Genomic DNA, 15,584 nt, shown 5'->3' with positions numbered 1-15,584 from the left:
TAAAAATATAAAGCTATAGAAAGAAAAATCAATTACAATGACCACCAAAGGTCTTAAATACAAATTACTCTAACAAATTTAAATAAATATCTCTAAGAGTAGTAAACTTAATCATCTAACTAATTAAACAACAAATAAAATAACTTATATTTAACAATTAAAACTAGCGATAATCTACATATTAAAAACAACTAGAGATAATATTTTATTAATCTACATATTGACAATCAAACACTTCATGTTACATGGGAATCAAAATCAACATGGTTTGCATATTTGAGATAGGTTAACACCAATAATCAAGTACATGTAAGGAATAATAATCATGATAATTTGGTGTGCAACAAACAAACTTACAAATTTATGCACTCAATAGTATGAATGACGTTATCTTTGTGAGCATGCATGTGACTTGCCATTGGCCTCATAAGTCATAATGTTGGTGTACCATTCAATTTCATATCCAACACTAACTTTTAATTAGGTACTAATGTTTTTTTAGTATTTGTATGCTTAAATTCAACACTATTACCAATCCTATGCAGTCTACTTGCTCACAAAGATTTCATTTTCTGTGTCTGAGTGTCTCAATTACAACACTCTAATTCTTTCCTTCAAGATTATTTATATCCTTATACACTTAGACATTTTGCATCAATAGTCTATTCAACAATAAAAAGTTTGTCATTATCTCTGATCACATCAATACTGTTAATTTCTGCTCCTTCTTCATTTCTCACCTTTGCATCTCTTGCATCAAACTCAAATTTTTCACCTATATATTGTACACAAACAAAACAAGAACAAAAAAATTAGAGATCGAGAAATACAAACAGAAAACACATTTGTGACTGTCTACACGCTAGTATTTATAATAACAATATCGGTCTATTAGTACTAACTTACAATGAACTCGAAATTTTACCTGCAATAATTTTGAGCTTTTCTAATGAATCGGGCAACTTTATTAACTTTCCGGCTTCAATGAAACCTTTTTCTCTTCTCGATATAGGGTAACCTCTATATATACTAACTCTCGGAAACTCTACTCCATTATATCTTCTCCAAATTTGTTTCTGTTCTTCTTCATTTTCACCTTCACATACAAATTCACTAGGCATTGCCTCATTCACATTAATTAAATGCCCGATTTCGCGTTTCTGCAATAATTCACTTAAGGTGGATGCAGAAAATTCATGGATATGTATATCATCAACTTCTGTGCCATTCATAACAAGCAACTGAACCATGTCAACAAGATTTTCTGTTATAGCAATTTGTATAGCCTTCGTGCCGTGTCCATCTTTTGAGTCAATGTTTAGTCCTTGCTTTAGAAGCTCGTTCATCACGGTTAAATCGTTTCTTTTTGCTGCTAGACATAGGAGATTTCCAGCTGTGTATGGATCAGACAGTGCAGATAGTTGATAGAGGATTCTGAAGATTGAGTAATGCTTTGAAGCTATTGCATACCATAGTGCAGTGTTACCATTCATATCTGTCAATAAATATAATCACTATATGAATGTGAAGTATAAATCGATAAAAATCGATAGAGAAATATATATATATATATATATATATATATATATATATATATATATATATATATATATATATATATATATATATATATATATATATATATATATATATATGTGATACCTTTTATATGAATGTTGCATGTATGTTTGAGCAACACTTTCACACACTCTTCATGTCCATTTGATGCTGCTATATGCTGCACATGCAATCAACAATTAAGTTGATAGTAAAGGAAGTAACCGTTGAAACATTGATACAGACACAAACACATAAAACCCGACAATAATTGAAAGTAACTACTACATATTTCATTGTCGTGTTAGTATTGACACTGACACGTCTCGGACACCAGACACACCATATCTATCTGAAGTGTCTGTGCTATGTAAGAATAAGAGCATGCATACCAATGGAGTTTTTCCTTTAGAGTCTCCAATATCAGGATCCAAACCAGCTCCTAGAAGCTCCTCAAGAAAAGCAGCATTACCAGTGCTAGCCACAGTTAACAAATTCACAGACATGTTAAGATCCTCTTCTTCAACATTCTCTACCATTACATCTTTGACACTCAAATCCTTAAGCTCCTTATAATGCTGCAAATGCATCACGTTATACTATATAAGCTTTCAAATCAATGCCATAATAGCGATGATTATGATTAGTAGTACTAATAAACCATAAGTCCATAACCAACCTGAAGGAAGTTTTTGAGTATTAGTATATTATCTTCTTTCTTAATATGCATTTCTTCTACAAGAGCACTGGTTTTCAACCTCAGAATCTCTGTGAATGTCTTGGTTCTATAGGTATAGCTTTGAGACCTACAACAAAGTGCACCAACTTCTCCAAACATTTCACCTGTTGTTAGAGTCCCTAAAATTCTCTCTTTTTCTATCACACTTTCTATGATCTCTACTTCTCCCGACACTATAATGTAAACATCGTCCGGCGCTTCGTTTTGCGTTATAACATCCTCTTTCGGTGGTATGTATTCCGCATTCATTTTTGCAACCTGCAACACATTCACAATAAGCGCGCTTAATTAAGTTGTTTATCCGTATAGTCTCAATATAAGTGTAAGAATCGAAGTTGATCGGTTTCTTACTAGGGACAACAGGATTTCTTTCGAGACACCTTTGAAGAGATAGACTTTCTCTACAGTTGGAAAAAACAAATGCTGGCAAATGCTTTTGCAAATTGACTTTGGCAGCTGTTCAATTAACTGATGCTGATTCAAGCTTTCCGCCTTAAATCTCAAACACATGTAAGCAAGGATTTGATCTTTTAGCCTCGGTGGCAAGCGATTTCGGTACACAAAGTTCGATGCTGCTTCAATGCTATTTCTCTACAACAAAATCAAAAGTTCTAGTCACATGAAACATATAATTGATCACGGAGTTCAGTCAATTGTGCCTACGTTTCTGATAGTAATAATAGTACTTACGAATTCCATTGTGCGGCGAGTTCCTTCAACTACAAGATTCGTCATGTTACCGATTAAGTAAGCGGTTAGGCCGAGGTTGAAGAGCATATAGAAAATAATGAAAATCATTTCCATGGTGTTGACAGCGTGAAGATCGCCATAACCGACGGTAGTCATCGTGGTGATGGACCAGTATATGGCTGAAATGTATCTTGTTCTAGGACTTGTCTCTTTGAAATTTGGAATGACAGCTCCAATCCATGTTTTACCTTTATGAGGGTACCTATCAGCTAGCATGTAATAGAGACAACCAGCACAATGAACTGAAAAAAGTGTTACCTGCATGCATCATAGAATTTTCAACATTATAATATGTAACTGTTTTGAGACATTCTCACAATCATTTTCAAACATAATATGTGAATGTGACATACAGAAAGAAGCCTGGCACATCTGACCCAGAAATAGCTGAATCTGATGTCTTTTTCAAGCCTTGTGAAGAATTGTTTGACACGTCTGATTCTCCAAAATCTGAGCATTCCTAAGAGAAAGAAAGGGAGACTCAATTTGTGATTGCCAATGTAGCCTATTGCTTCGTATGGTATTGTTGATGCCACATCCATTATGAACCATGATGACAAGTACCTATCTCAAACAAAATACAATATTAATAAGAATGGTGTTACTCAAAGACTTACTTGGAAATAGGTTTGACCTATCTAAAAAGAACTTAGAATGAATGAAGTAATAATGGCTCAAAACCTTAAGTAATGAAGAGAAAAGAAATTATTTAAGAATGTAAAAATCAAAAAGCCATAAAAATAGCCAGGACGCTGTTCGAGTCGGCCCACAGAGGTTCGGGATTTTGGTCATTCTGTCTTATTTTTCTTGGTTTGTGTATTTTGGGCTTCTACATTTCAGTCCACGAATCTGTTTGTTAATAGATTTGTTGAGCTTCAAGAGTTATAAATATATATTTATTTCGTTCTTGTTATTATAACTTTTAAAACTTTAGAGCCGAAGATAGAGAGAAGAGTTTGAAAATCCTAATGTCTTATTGCATAGAGAGTTATTTTTGCTGAAGGTCATTTATTTTGGTTGTTATTGTTCTTTATCCTCACCCATTAAATTTTTATATGATTAAACCTTTCAGTTTCACAATAAATGGCATCATCCGTGGGGCAAGGAGAAGTGTATTGAAGCATTGAAGGATGAGTGAGACATTGATGTCTGCATGTCTAATAGAAGCAATGAAGATCGAGATGATGGATAAAATCAGAAGTACCATTATCTTGTGCCTCGGGGATAAAGTTCTAAGGGAACTCGCCAGAGATAAGACTGAGACTTCGATGTGGTAAAAACTTGAATCATTGTATATGACCTAGTTTTTGGCTCACACGTTGTGCTTAAAACAACAAAGCTACTCATTCCAAATGGTAGAGAACACATTTATAGTTGAATAGTAAACAAAATTTCACAAAATTATTGATGATCTTGAGAATATTGATGTGAAGATTGATGATGAGGACAAGACTCTACTCTTGTTGAGCTCATTACCCAGATTCTTTGAGCACTTTAAGAATACTCTTATTTAAGGTAAGAAATGTACTATTACTTTGGATGAAGTTCAGACATTGTGAGATGCAAAGAATTTTTAAAGGTAAAATATTTGAAAATTGACAATAATGGTGAAGTCTTGACTGTCTCAAGAGAAGAAAGTTAATGCAAATGGATTTCCCTAAGAGATGAGAAATGAAGATTATGTTCAAATTGTTGTTGTGTCATATTAGGATAGTTATGAGAGTGTTGGTGTACTAAAGGTGTTGAATTTGGAGTCTAAAAAGAGTTGGGTCATGGAATCAGGTTGCGCTTATCATATGTATCCAAAAAAAGAATACTTTGAGACATTAAAGTTGGATCAAGGTAGAGTAGTTATCCTTGATGACAATAAGGTTTGCAAGGTTCATGGTATTGGTATGGTCAAACTTAAAATATTCGATGATCATAGGTTTCTTCTTCAAAACATGACATATGTTCCAGACGTCAGGCGAAAATTTGTTATCCATAAGCATATTTGATTATCTTGGCTATTGATCTAGAGTTGAACATGAGGTAAAGGTTCTAAAATATGTGGTTCATATATTTTAAAAGATTTTAATGTTGTTGTTCATTCATCATTAACTAGTGAAGATTTTCATGACAAGAATAAGTTGTGGGATTTGAGATCAAGGATGGGAATGCCTAGAGGTTATTTCAAAGTACTTAAATGAGTTTTCCAGAAAACAAGGCATGGAAATAGATTTGACTCCATCTAAGTTTTCATTGCGTTTCTGGGATAAGACTAGTGCCAAAGAAACTTACTTGATTGACAAATGTTCATTTACAGATATAGATTTCCAAACACTTATGGAGGTTTGGAGTAGGAAGACTGTAACCTACTCTATTTTGAAGGTCGTCAAAGTTTTGTCTATTGTACAAATCAAGCTAATTCAACTAGATGGTAAAGTTGTGGATTGTGTCTTGAATGACTATCTATGATGTGGGAAGTATTATGAAATTTTGGCAGTGGAACCTAGAGGATTGAAGATCATCAATCACAATGTATTACTTTCAGTGTGTCTTGTCAAGGAAGGAAGAGTAAAGACATGGGGATGAAACTTTGAGAAACTATGGCGGAAAGACTCAGTTTGAGGTGAAGATTCCTACTATAGATACTAATAGTTGTGATGTAATGATTACAAAGGTCTATAATTATCATTTGACTCGTGATAAGGTAAGGATCAAGATTGTATCATATCAAAGGACAATTATAAGGCCTTGAGTGTTATGCTTTGAATATGGCTGAAAGGTTGCAAAACTCATAAACATAGACCCTTAGGGAGGCATTCAAAAGTAGATGTAGTCAAAGATAGTTGAAGAATCATACTTGTGATCTTGTTAGACTACTGAAGAAGAAAAATGTAGGTGGGACCAAGTGGATGAAATTAGCAAGATAAAGGTACAAATGAGTCTTGAACGTGATAAAAGTTGTTCGATATATGTTGAATTGGCAATGAGCAATATAGATGTTGAATTTTAGGGTGATTCAACCTTTCAATTTCACAAAACACACAAAATCTAACCTAATCAATAAATTCAAATTTAAAATTTCATATGTTTTGTGTCATGTAAGAATTTCATCCTTATAAAAACTTTAACTTACATAAAAATATCTTTCATATGTATGTCTTAAATAAATAGCATGATATATTTTTAAATAGATTGTCAATCAATTCTCAATTATATATAATAAATTTAAAAGGTTCAAGGGCAAAAATTCTTGCAACTATGATAACCAAAGTTGGATCAATGCAATTAATTTACTTTTTTAATATATGATATTCTTTAACCTAAGCATGTCTTATTTACTAATCACATGGGGTCAACAACAATATTTTGTAGAGTGTATGACATTTATAGATCAACAACAATTACTGGGCCCTCTATTTGAATTGGGCTGGCCCACTCATTTATTTTCTAAAATTTGGATAGTGGCCCATACACTAGTTTTGAGGTTAAACAAGAACCAGGTGTTCATAATCATATCTTCTCCTACAACAACTATCCTTAATCATTATTAATAACTGATTAGTTGGTCTAATACATATCAATGTTATCAAACTTAGGTTGAAATTAGGCTCTAATGTTTAGCCTCTCCAAGAATATATAAATTTTAGAAAATAAATAATTAAAATCAATCCCTCACGTATGAATTAAAGAAATAATAATAATAATAATAATAATAATAATAATAATAATAATAATAATAATAATAATAATAATAATAATAATAATAATAATAATAATAATAATTATAAAATTCTTTCGACTACTATTTACATTTCATCCATTTATTAGAATAATATTACTTACCCTTTATATACTACAAAGACTATTCTAGGATAATAGGAACATTTTAAGGATGTGCAAGATGGAATATATTATGGCACTTCAAAAAAAAAATTTATAGTTAAAGCCTTATAATATATTTGTATGGTTAAACAATCAATAATTTTTTTTTTTTTTTGATAATAAAACAATCAATAATTTTAGATATACACTTATGAACAATCAATAACAATTTTTTTCTAATTAAAAGAAATGTTTCTCTCTCTCATTCCTTATCATTACCACCTCATAATTTTAATTAAAAAAATAATAATTTTAAATAAATTTAAATTTTTTCTCTTCTTATTAGTTTTTTATATCAATGTGGATTTATGTGCGTTTGCATGTAAGTATTTCTCTAAAATATAATTAAATAGGATCCTAATTTTGTCATGGTTAAATTGTAGCTAACCAATATAAAATATCAGAAACTTAATACGAAACTTAACACGGCTATGCTATACATTTACTTTTTAGAATAATACCAATCAAAATACATGAACAATCTTCAATTCTTATCTCATGAGGTCGATTATATGAATTAAATTACAGTCATAATGTTTTGTCTAGTATCATATTTCTATCTAATTTATTAATATCTAAATCGCTGTTAATAATTTTTCTTACGATTTTTTTAGGTATTCCTCTACCTATAGTTGCATAACTGATTTTTCTTTAATCTATTTTTCTTAAGAAAGTCTATATATGCCCAAATCATATAATTTTGTTTTATTATTGAAAAAATTATTAAACTAAACCATTACTTAATATTTATTAATATTATTCATATTTTAAGTTTTTCTTTTTTGCAATATTAAATAACTGATAAATAAATAGTTGAGAAATTACCTAACAGCAATTTTTCTGGAATCTCTAACAAGTAGATGAGTAGTTCCATCAATGAATGCCACAAAGAATGTCATAACAATATCAATAGCAAAGAAAAGATCAACAATATTGTCCACAATATATAGCTCCCTATTTGAAGAATGCATGAAAGCAACTTCAAATGGATAAACCCATGCAGTATATGCTACCAATACAACCATAAAACTCTCCCACCACCTGCACATAATCATGCATCCAAAAATAATATAAAAGTTTAATTATAATTTTAAGAGAGAAAAAAATTTATAAAAAAAATGAACTTGGTCTAAAAAAATTATAACTAGCTCTCTACCTATATCTTGAATCCATTGGTGAAATGATCCATTTAGAGTAAACATGATTCTCTTTAGGAACACCAAGTGGTGGAAGAATGAGTTTTGAAACATTTGTTAGATTGAATGATGAAGATGATGTATAATCTTCTTTAACATCATGATGTTGCTTGCTGCTCAAGTTAGAAGATTCATATGAACTAATATTGATTTCCATCTTCTTCCAAATTTGAGGATATGATGAAAAAAAGAGAATATTAATATAATGAGGAGAAGAAAGATAGGGCATGATGATATTTGATGTAGCATTAATGAGAGATGTGTATAGTGACCCAATGAAATGTGGTTTTGTTTGAATATATATAGCAAGTAGGTTAGAGTAAGGTCAATAGGCTTGGTGGGGTTGAGTTTTGCTTCCCCACCAACTAGTGACACTTGCTAGAAAAATGTATCTATATATGGAATGTGTGAATGGGGGGGGTATAGAAACATAATATAATTGTAAGATGAAGCATCATTTTCTGATGTTAATTACATGCATTATTTGGTCGAGTATTGACATGTAAATGAACAAAACTTGTACAATGTGTGTTTTGGCATCATATGAGGAATGGTGTAAGAAGTTAAAGGATCAATTTCTATTTGTTTTTGTAGCTTTTGAAAATTTTCAGTTGTGAGAAACACATGACATGTGAAGAACGTGGTATTGTTGGCAATTTGATATTAAGTTATTAATACCAATTAATCTTAGTACAAAAAACCATAGTTGAATTGGTATCGATCTAAGGAGGTAGATTTTGGTTAGTATTTTTACAGTTTGTGTTCTTGCCTTTGGTGTCAAACTAGTATAGAGAGAATTAATATTTCGATAGATCATCATGTTTTTCGGTTTGTTTTTGTTTCACATAAAAGGCATGTGTCCATATTTTCTGATCAACATTAGCCTCACTAGTCTATTAGTAGTAGCAGTAATGTTAGTAATGTTAGTCCATGGCAAAATTGTGAAAAAAATCATTACTATCATCCTTCTCACATCAACAACCAAATTCAATAATGTCCTAATCAACGATAAAAAGCTTATCATTATCTCTTATCACATCAATACTATCTATTTCTGCTCCTTCTTCATTTGTCACCATTGCATCTCTTGCATCAAACTCAAACTTTTCACCTATATATTATACACAAACAAAACAAAAAGTGAGAAACCGAGAAAAACCAACAGAAGACACGTCTATGTCTGTCTACACGCTAGTATTTATAATAAAAGTATACTAACTTTCGGTGAATTTGAAATTTTACCTGCGATAATTTTGAGCTTTTCTAATGAATCAGGCAACCTTATTAACTTTCCGGCTTCAATGAAACCTTTTTCTCTTCTCACTATTGGGTGACCTCTATATATACTTACTCTCGGAAACTCTACTCCATTATATCTTCTCCAAGTTTGTTTCTGATCTTCTTCATTTTCATCTTTTAATACAAATTCACTAGGCATTGTCTCATTCACATTAATTAAATGCCCAATTTCCCGTTTCTGCAGCATTTCATTTAAGGTGACCGCAGAAAATTCATGAACATGTATATTAGCAACATCTGCGCCGTTCAGGACAAGTAACTGAACCATGTCAACTAGATTTTCTGTCATGGCGATTTGGATAGCCGTTGTTCCGTGTCCATCTTTCGAGTCAATGTTTAGTCCTTGCTTTAGAAGCTCGTTCATCACAGTTATATCGTTTCTTTTCGCTGCTAGACATAGAAGATTCCCTGCCGTGTATGGATCGGAGAGTGCAGATAGCTGATAGAGGATTCTGAAGATTGAGTAATGCTTTGAGGCTATTGCATACCATAGTGCAGTGTTACCATTCATATCTGTCAATAATGCAAATGTAAATTTCTATGTGAATGTGAAATTATATTATAATCATAGTGAAATATATTTCATACCTTTTATATGAATGTTGCATGTATGTTTGAGCAAAACTTTCACACACTCTTCATGTCCATTTGATGCTGCTATATGCTGCAAAAAAACCAACAAGTTGAAAGTTCGGTTTTGAATTCGCTATGATCAAAACTATAGTAAATAAAGTAAGTAATCTACGAAACTCTGATACAGACACAGACATCAGATACAATAAAACTAACACATATACCCTGATACGTGTTGGACACCAGACAGACACACCGTATACATACCAATGGAGTTTTTCCTTTTGAGTCACCAATATCAGGATCCAAACCAGCTCTTAGAAGCTCCTCAAGAAAAGCAGCATTACCTGTGCCAGCCACAGTTAACAAATTCACAGCCATGTTAGGATCCTCTTCTTCCACATTCTCCACCATTAAATCTTTGATACTCAAATCCTTAAGCTGCTTATAATGCTACAATTGCATCACATAATACAATATAAGCTTTTGAGTCAAAACCATAATAGCGATGATTATGATTAGTATTACACTAATACTAATTAATAAACCATAACCAACCTGAAGGAAATTTTTTAGTATTAGAATATTATCTTCTTTTTTGATCTGCATTGCTTCTATAAGAGCATTGGTTTTCAACCTCAGAAGCTGTGTAAGAGTCTTGGTTCTATATGTATAGCTTTGAGACCTACAACAAAGTGCACCAACTTCTCCAAACATGTCTCCTGCTATTAGAGTCCCTAAAACTCTCTCTTTCTCTATCACACTATCAATGATCTCTACTTCTCCCGACACTATGATGTAAACATCGTCCGGCGCTTCATTTTGCATTATAACATCCTCTTTCGGCGGTATGTATTCCGCATTCATTTTCGCAACCTGCCAAACATTCACAATACGCGCGCGCTTAATTAAGTTGTTTATCCGTATAGTCTCAATATAAGTGTAACAATCGAAGTTGATCGGTTTCTTACTAGGGACAAAAGGATCTCTTTCGAGACGCCTTGGAAGAGATAGACTTTCTCCACAGTTGGAAAAAACAAATGCTGGCAAATGCTTTTGCAAATTGATTTCGGAAGCTGTTCGATTAGCTGATGTTGATTCAATCTCTCCGCCTTAAATCTCAAACACATGTAAGCAAGGATTTGTTCTTTTAGCCTCGGAGGCAGCCTATTTCGGCACACAAAGTTCGATGCTGCTTCAATGCTATTTCTCTACAACAAAATCCAAATGCAATATACAATTAGTGTACATAATCTAAAACAACTGGTCACGGAGTTCAGTCAATTGTGCCTACGTTTCTGATAGTAAAGTACTTACGAATTCCATTGTGCGGCGAGTTCCTTCAACTACAAGATTCGTCATGTTACCGATTAAGTAAGCGGTTAGTCCAAGATTGAAGAGCATATAAAAAATAATGAAAATCATTTCCATGGTGTTGACAGCGTGAAGATCGCCGTAACCAACGGTAGTCATCGTCGTGATGGACCAGTATATGGCTGAAATGTATCTTGTTCTAGGACTAGTCTCTCTGAAATTTGGAATGACAGCTCCAATCCATGTATTGCCTTGATGAGGATACCTATCAGCTAGCATGTAATAGAGACATCCAGCACAGTGAATTGAGAAAAGTGTGACAGAAAGAAGCCTAGCACATCTGACCCAAAAATAGCTGAATCTGATGTCTTTTTCAAGCCTTGTGAAGAATTGTTTGACACGTCTGATTCTCCAAAATCTGAGCATTCCCAAGAGGAAGTAAGGGAGGCCTAGTTTGTGTTTGCCAGTTAAAATGAAGCCTATTGCTTCATAGGGTATTGTTGATGCCACATCCATTATGAACCATGTTGACAAGTACCTATCATCATTATCATTTTAGTCAAAGAATAATTAGTAAAAGAAATATGAGTTCGACCTAATCAACATATTTAAGATATAGATATTGCAGGTTATTTAATATAGGTTTATCTTTAAACACGAGTTTAATATACGGGTCTGAGTGACGAGTGTTTCTCATCTCCGATATGCAGATACTTAGTCGATAGCATATGGAAGATTAAGACAATTTTTCGAGGTTTTAAGCTAGCATTGGATATTCAGGTTAATTTTTCAAAGAGTTATCTCATTTGAATTGATATGGATCTTGTCTTTTTAGATTTAGCTTGTGACTTACTCCATTGCAAGCAAAGGTCCATGTCATTCAAGTATCTAAGGTGATTGGTAAAGGCCAACCCTCAACTTTAGTCTATGTAAGAACTATTAGCTAGTCTTATTTCTAGACGCTTGAACTCGTGGAGCCATCAGTATTTAGTATTTTAGTTTAGGGAACGAGTGAACTTACTTAACTTTGTTATTAATGTTCTCTCTGTTTTGTTCTTGTCTTTCTTAAAGATGTTTGTCAAGGTTTAAAAGAAGATCGTTAAGGTCCAAAGGAGGTTCCTTCAGAGCGAGGTCAAAGGTGACTTTAAGGTCTCATGGGATAAGTGTTTTGATGTCTCTAAGCCTAAGCATCCTGGTGGTCTATGGTGGTATGTGAGTCTGGGAAATTCGCAATGTCAACTTAGCCCTTTTGGCTAAATGGAAGTGGCGGCTTTTTTTCGGGTGCATCTGGTATATGGTTCGATATCTTAGCCCTCAAGATACATTGCACATGTTACTTCCTCATCCTCATAGGTAGATTTGTTGTCTTTTGCGCCGCGTCTATATAGTGGAAAGGTGTGTCCCTCCTTGATTCTAAAAATGGAGATTCTTCTTATTGGTTTGTAGGTGGTCTTAGTAAGAAAGTGAGAACTGACCTCCTTACATCTTTCTTGACGGATCTTTGGGTAGGATCTACTCCCTTTAAATATATAAACTAAATTGAGAAGTTCATTTAATTAAAGCGTGTCTTTTTTCAATTATGGCATGGGTGCAACAATATTGTTTATACAAAAGTCTATCACATTCATGGAACATCAACATTGCATTAAATTACTGGGCCCTCTATATAAACTGGGCTGGCCCACTAATTTTTGTCTGAAATTTGGACCCTGGCCCATAGACAAGTTTTGTGGTTAAAAAAGAACCAAGTGTTCATAATCTTATCTTATTTAAATCTAATTAATTAATACTCCTACAACAATTATTATTAATCATTATCTGAATAGTTAGTCTTACATATATCAATAGTATCAAACTTAGGTTGAAATTAGGCCATAATGTTTAGCCTCTTCAAGAATATATGAATTTGGAAATTTAGAAAATGAATAATTAAAATCAATCCCTCACGTATGAATTAGACAAATAATAATAATAATAATAATAATAATAATAATAATAATAATAATAATAATAATAATAATAATAATAATGGAAAATCAAATTCTTTATAATAAAGAGAATATCAGATATTATTATATTCTTATATGGAACTTTTCATCCTTTTCATTGGAATAATAATACTTTTACACTTTGCATACTAATTTGATTCAGTTTTCTTTAGAATAATAAAATATTTTTAAAATTACAAAAAGTATTAAATTATTCTCATCACTTTTTCATGTTTTTATAATTGGTCAATGATATGCAATAAAATAAAAATCAATTTAATATTAATAATTGGTATTATGATTTTCAAGTATTTATAAGAAATAAATAAATTATTTCACATTTATTTAAAACTTCTATATGAGTCTAAGAATATATTTAATTTTCTTCTATTAAAAATAATTTTATTTTATCATGATATTAATTTTAAGGTGAATTTTGAAAATGTCTTTATAATTATTTTATTGAATGTATGTGTAAAAATATTGTACAGATATAAAAAAATATTTAATATTTAAAAACTATTATACAATATTATTTATTTATTTATTTATTTAAATAAAAATAGATTAATTAATATAAAACTATAATTTAAATAAGTGATAAATAAGTAGTTAAGAAATTACCTGACAACAATTTTCTTGGAATCTCTGACCAGTAGATGAGTAGTTCCATCAATGAATGCCACAAAGAATGTCATCACAATATCAATGGCGAAGAAAAAATCAACAATATTGTCCACAATATAGAGTTTTCTATTTGGAGAAGAATGCATGAAAGCAACTTCAAAGGGATAAACCCATGCAGAATATGCTACCAAAACAACCATAAAACTCTCCCAACACCTGCACATAATCATATAATATATATTAAACAAAAATATTACTTTAATTTAAAATACATATTTTGAATTATTTTGTTTAAAAAAAAAACATATTTTAAAACTCGATTGATTTGACGAAATTATTATGATATATTAAGTTTATTAAAGTTTTAAAAATATATTTTTGTTTGGACTAACTTGATAAATTTTTAGATATTTAAAGTAAATGTTAAGATGAGTTCTTTTAACAATTAAAAATAATAAAATTAATTTTTTTAAAATTAACTCATTTTTAAACTATCAAACCATTAATATTTAAAATAAAATATATTGACATGATTACTTAATTTTTTTACTAAACTACTTAGTACTAGCAAACTTATTGAATATGATGTAACAAACAAAAGCTTAGTGAATAAGAAATAGTACTAAATAGTAATAGCAATTAAGTTTATACTTTGAAGCATAAAAAAAAAATACTATTAATTAATTAAAGTGGAAACTTTATATCATTCTTCTACTAATTAAAAAAAGCTTAGCAAATAAGTTTACACTTTGAAGCATAAAAAATACTATTAATTAATTAAACAAAAAGTATTAAAATATATCTTTGAGATAAAAGTTTCTTTTTACTTATGATTTTACCTTAAAAGTTTAATTATAACTTTAAGATAAAGAAGTTTAAAAAATGAACTTATTTCAAACAAAGTAAACTATATATCTACCTGTATCTAGAATCCATTGGTGAAATGATCCATTTAGAGTAAACTTGATTCTCTTTAGGAGCACCAAGTGGTGGAAGAATGAGTTTTGAAACATTCCTTAGATTGAATGATGAAGATGATGTGTGATGATGATGATGATGTTTTCTGTTCAAGCTAGAAGAATTATATGAACTGAAATTGTTCTCCATTTCTTGCTAAGTGAAAGATTGTTATGGAGAGATTCAAGAAATTTGAGAATAGATAATTGGTTAAAGGAAAAAGAAGAAAGAAGGAGAAAGCTCAAGAGAAATCATGATGGTAATATTGTGATTTCCTTTCATGTATGGAGTGACCCAATGAAATATGGTTTTGAATATATAGCCAATAGTTTAGATCCAATGATAAGTTTGATATACCAATAGTATTAGTGGGGACACTTTTGTCTTTCTTTCCACATGTGACTCCTGCAAAAATAATTGTATTTATATCTGTTTTTTTAATTTTAACTGTGGTGAAATTGACTAACTAATATTTTAACATAGTTGAAAGTTTCAATCGTGGTGAAATATAGTCCCTTATTTAAATTTTTACCACCGATTTTAATCCGTGGTGAAAAGTAGATAATTTATTATCACACTCTTCATTATTATAGATTATAGTCTATATTATAATTTTTCTCTTAGACAGACGCACGCAATGATAAATATTTTTTTAATAATATATATTATCAAACAATAGTAAAATAAAAATTTAGTAGATTACAATTTAAAATA

General features: G+C 31.0%; 2 protein-coding genes across 2 annotated transcripts; both read right to left on the bottom strand.

Annotated features, from left to right (window-relative positions):
- Window positions 1-218: 218 nt before the first annotated feature.
- On the bottom strand, window positions 219-8,909 carry LOC131645155 (potassium channel AKT2/3-like). Its single transcript, XM_058915814.1, has 10 exons — window positions 8,073-8,909; window positions 7,742-7,957; window positions 3,400-3,610; window positions 2,987-3,304; window positions 2,648-2,887; window positions 2,237-2,554; window positions 1,950-2,135; window positions 1,663-1,738; window positions 926-1,495; window positions 219-775 (listed from the first exon to the last, which is right to left on the bottom strand). Exons 1-10 carry the CDS (start codon window positions 8,339-8,341, stop codon window positions 663-665), a joined length of 2,517 nt encoding a protein of 838 aa, XP_058771797.1. The 5' UTR covers window positions 8,342-8,909; the 3' UTR covers window positions 219-662.
- Window positions 8,910-9,048: 139 nt separating this feature from the next.
- LOC131645156 (potassium channel AKT2/3-like) lies at window positions 9,049-15,168 on the bottom strand. Its single transcript, XM_058915815.1, has 9 exons — window positions 14,833-15,168; window positions 13,911-14,129; window positions 11,302-11,836; window positions 10,956-11,195; window positions 10,543-10,860; window positions 10,252-10,437; window positions 10,000-10,075; window positions 9,355-9,924; window positions 9,049-9,223 (listed from the first exon to the last, which is right to left on the bottom strand). The coding sequence occupies exons 1-9, from the start codon at window positions 15,018-15,020 to the stop codon at window positions 9,111-9,113; spliced, it is 2,445 nt and encodes an 814-aa protein (XP_058771798.1). The 5' UTR covers window positions 15,021-15,168; the 3' UTR covers window positions 9,049-9,110.
- Window positions 15,169-15,584: the final 416 nt, after the last annotated feature.

Source organism: Vicia villosa, linkage group LG1 (genome assembly GCF_029867415.1).
Source record: "Vicia villosa cultivar HV-30 ecotype Madison, WI linkage group LG1, Vvil1.0, whole genome shotgun sequence".
NCBI classification, from domain to species: domain Eukaryota; kingdom Viridiplantae; phylum Streptophyta; class Magnoliopsida; order Fabales; family Fabaceae; genus Vicia; species Vicia villosa.
This window is presented reverse-complemented; position numbering and strand designations above follow the sequence as displayed.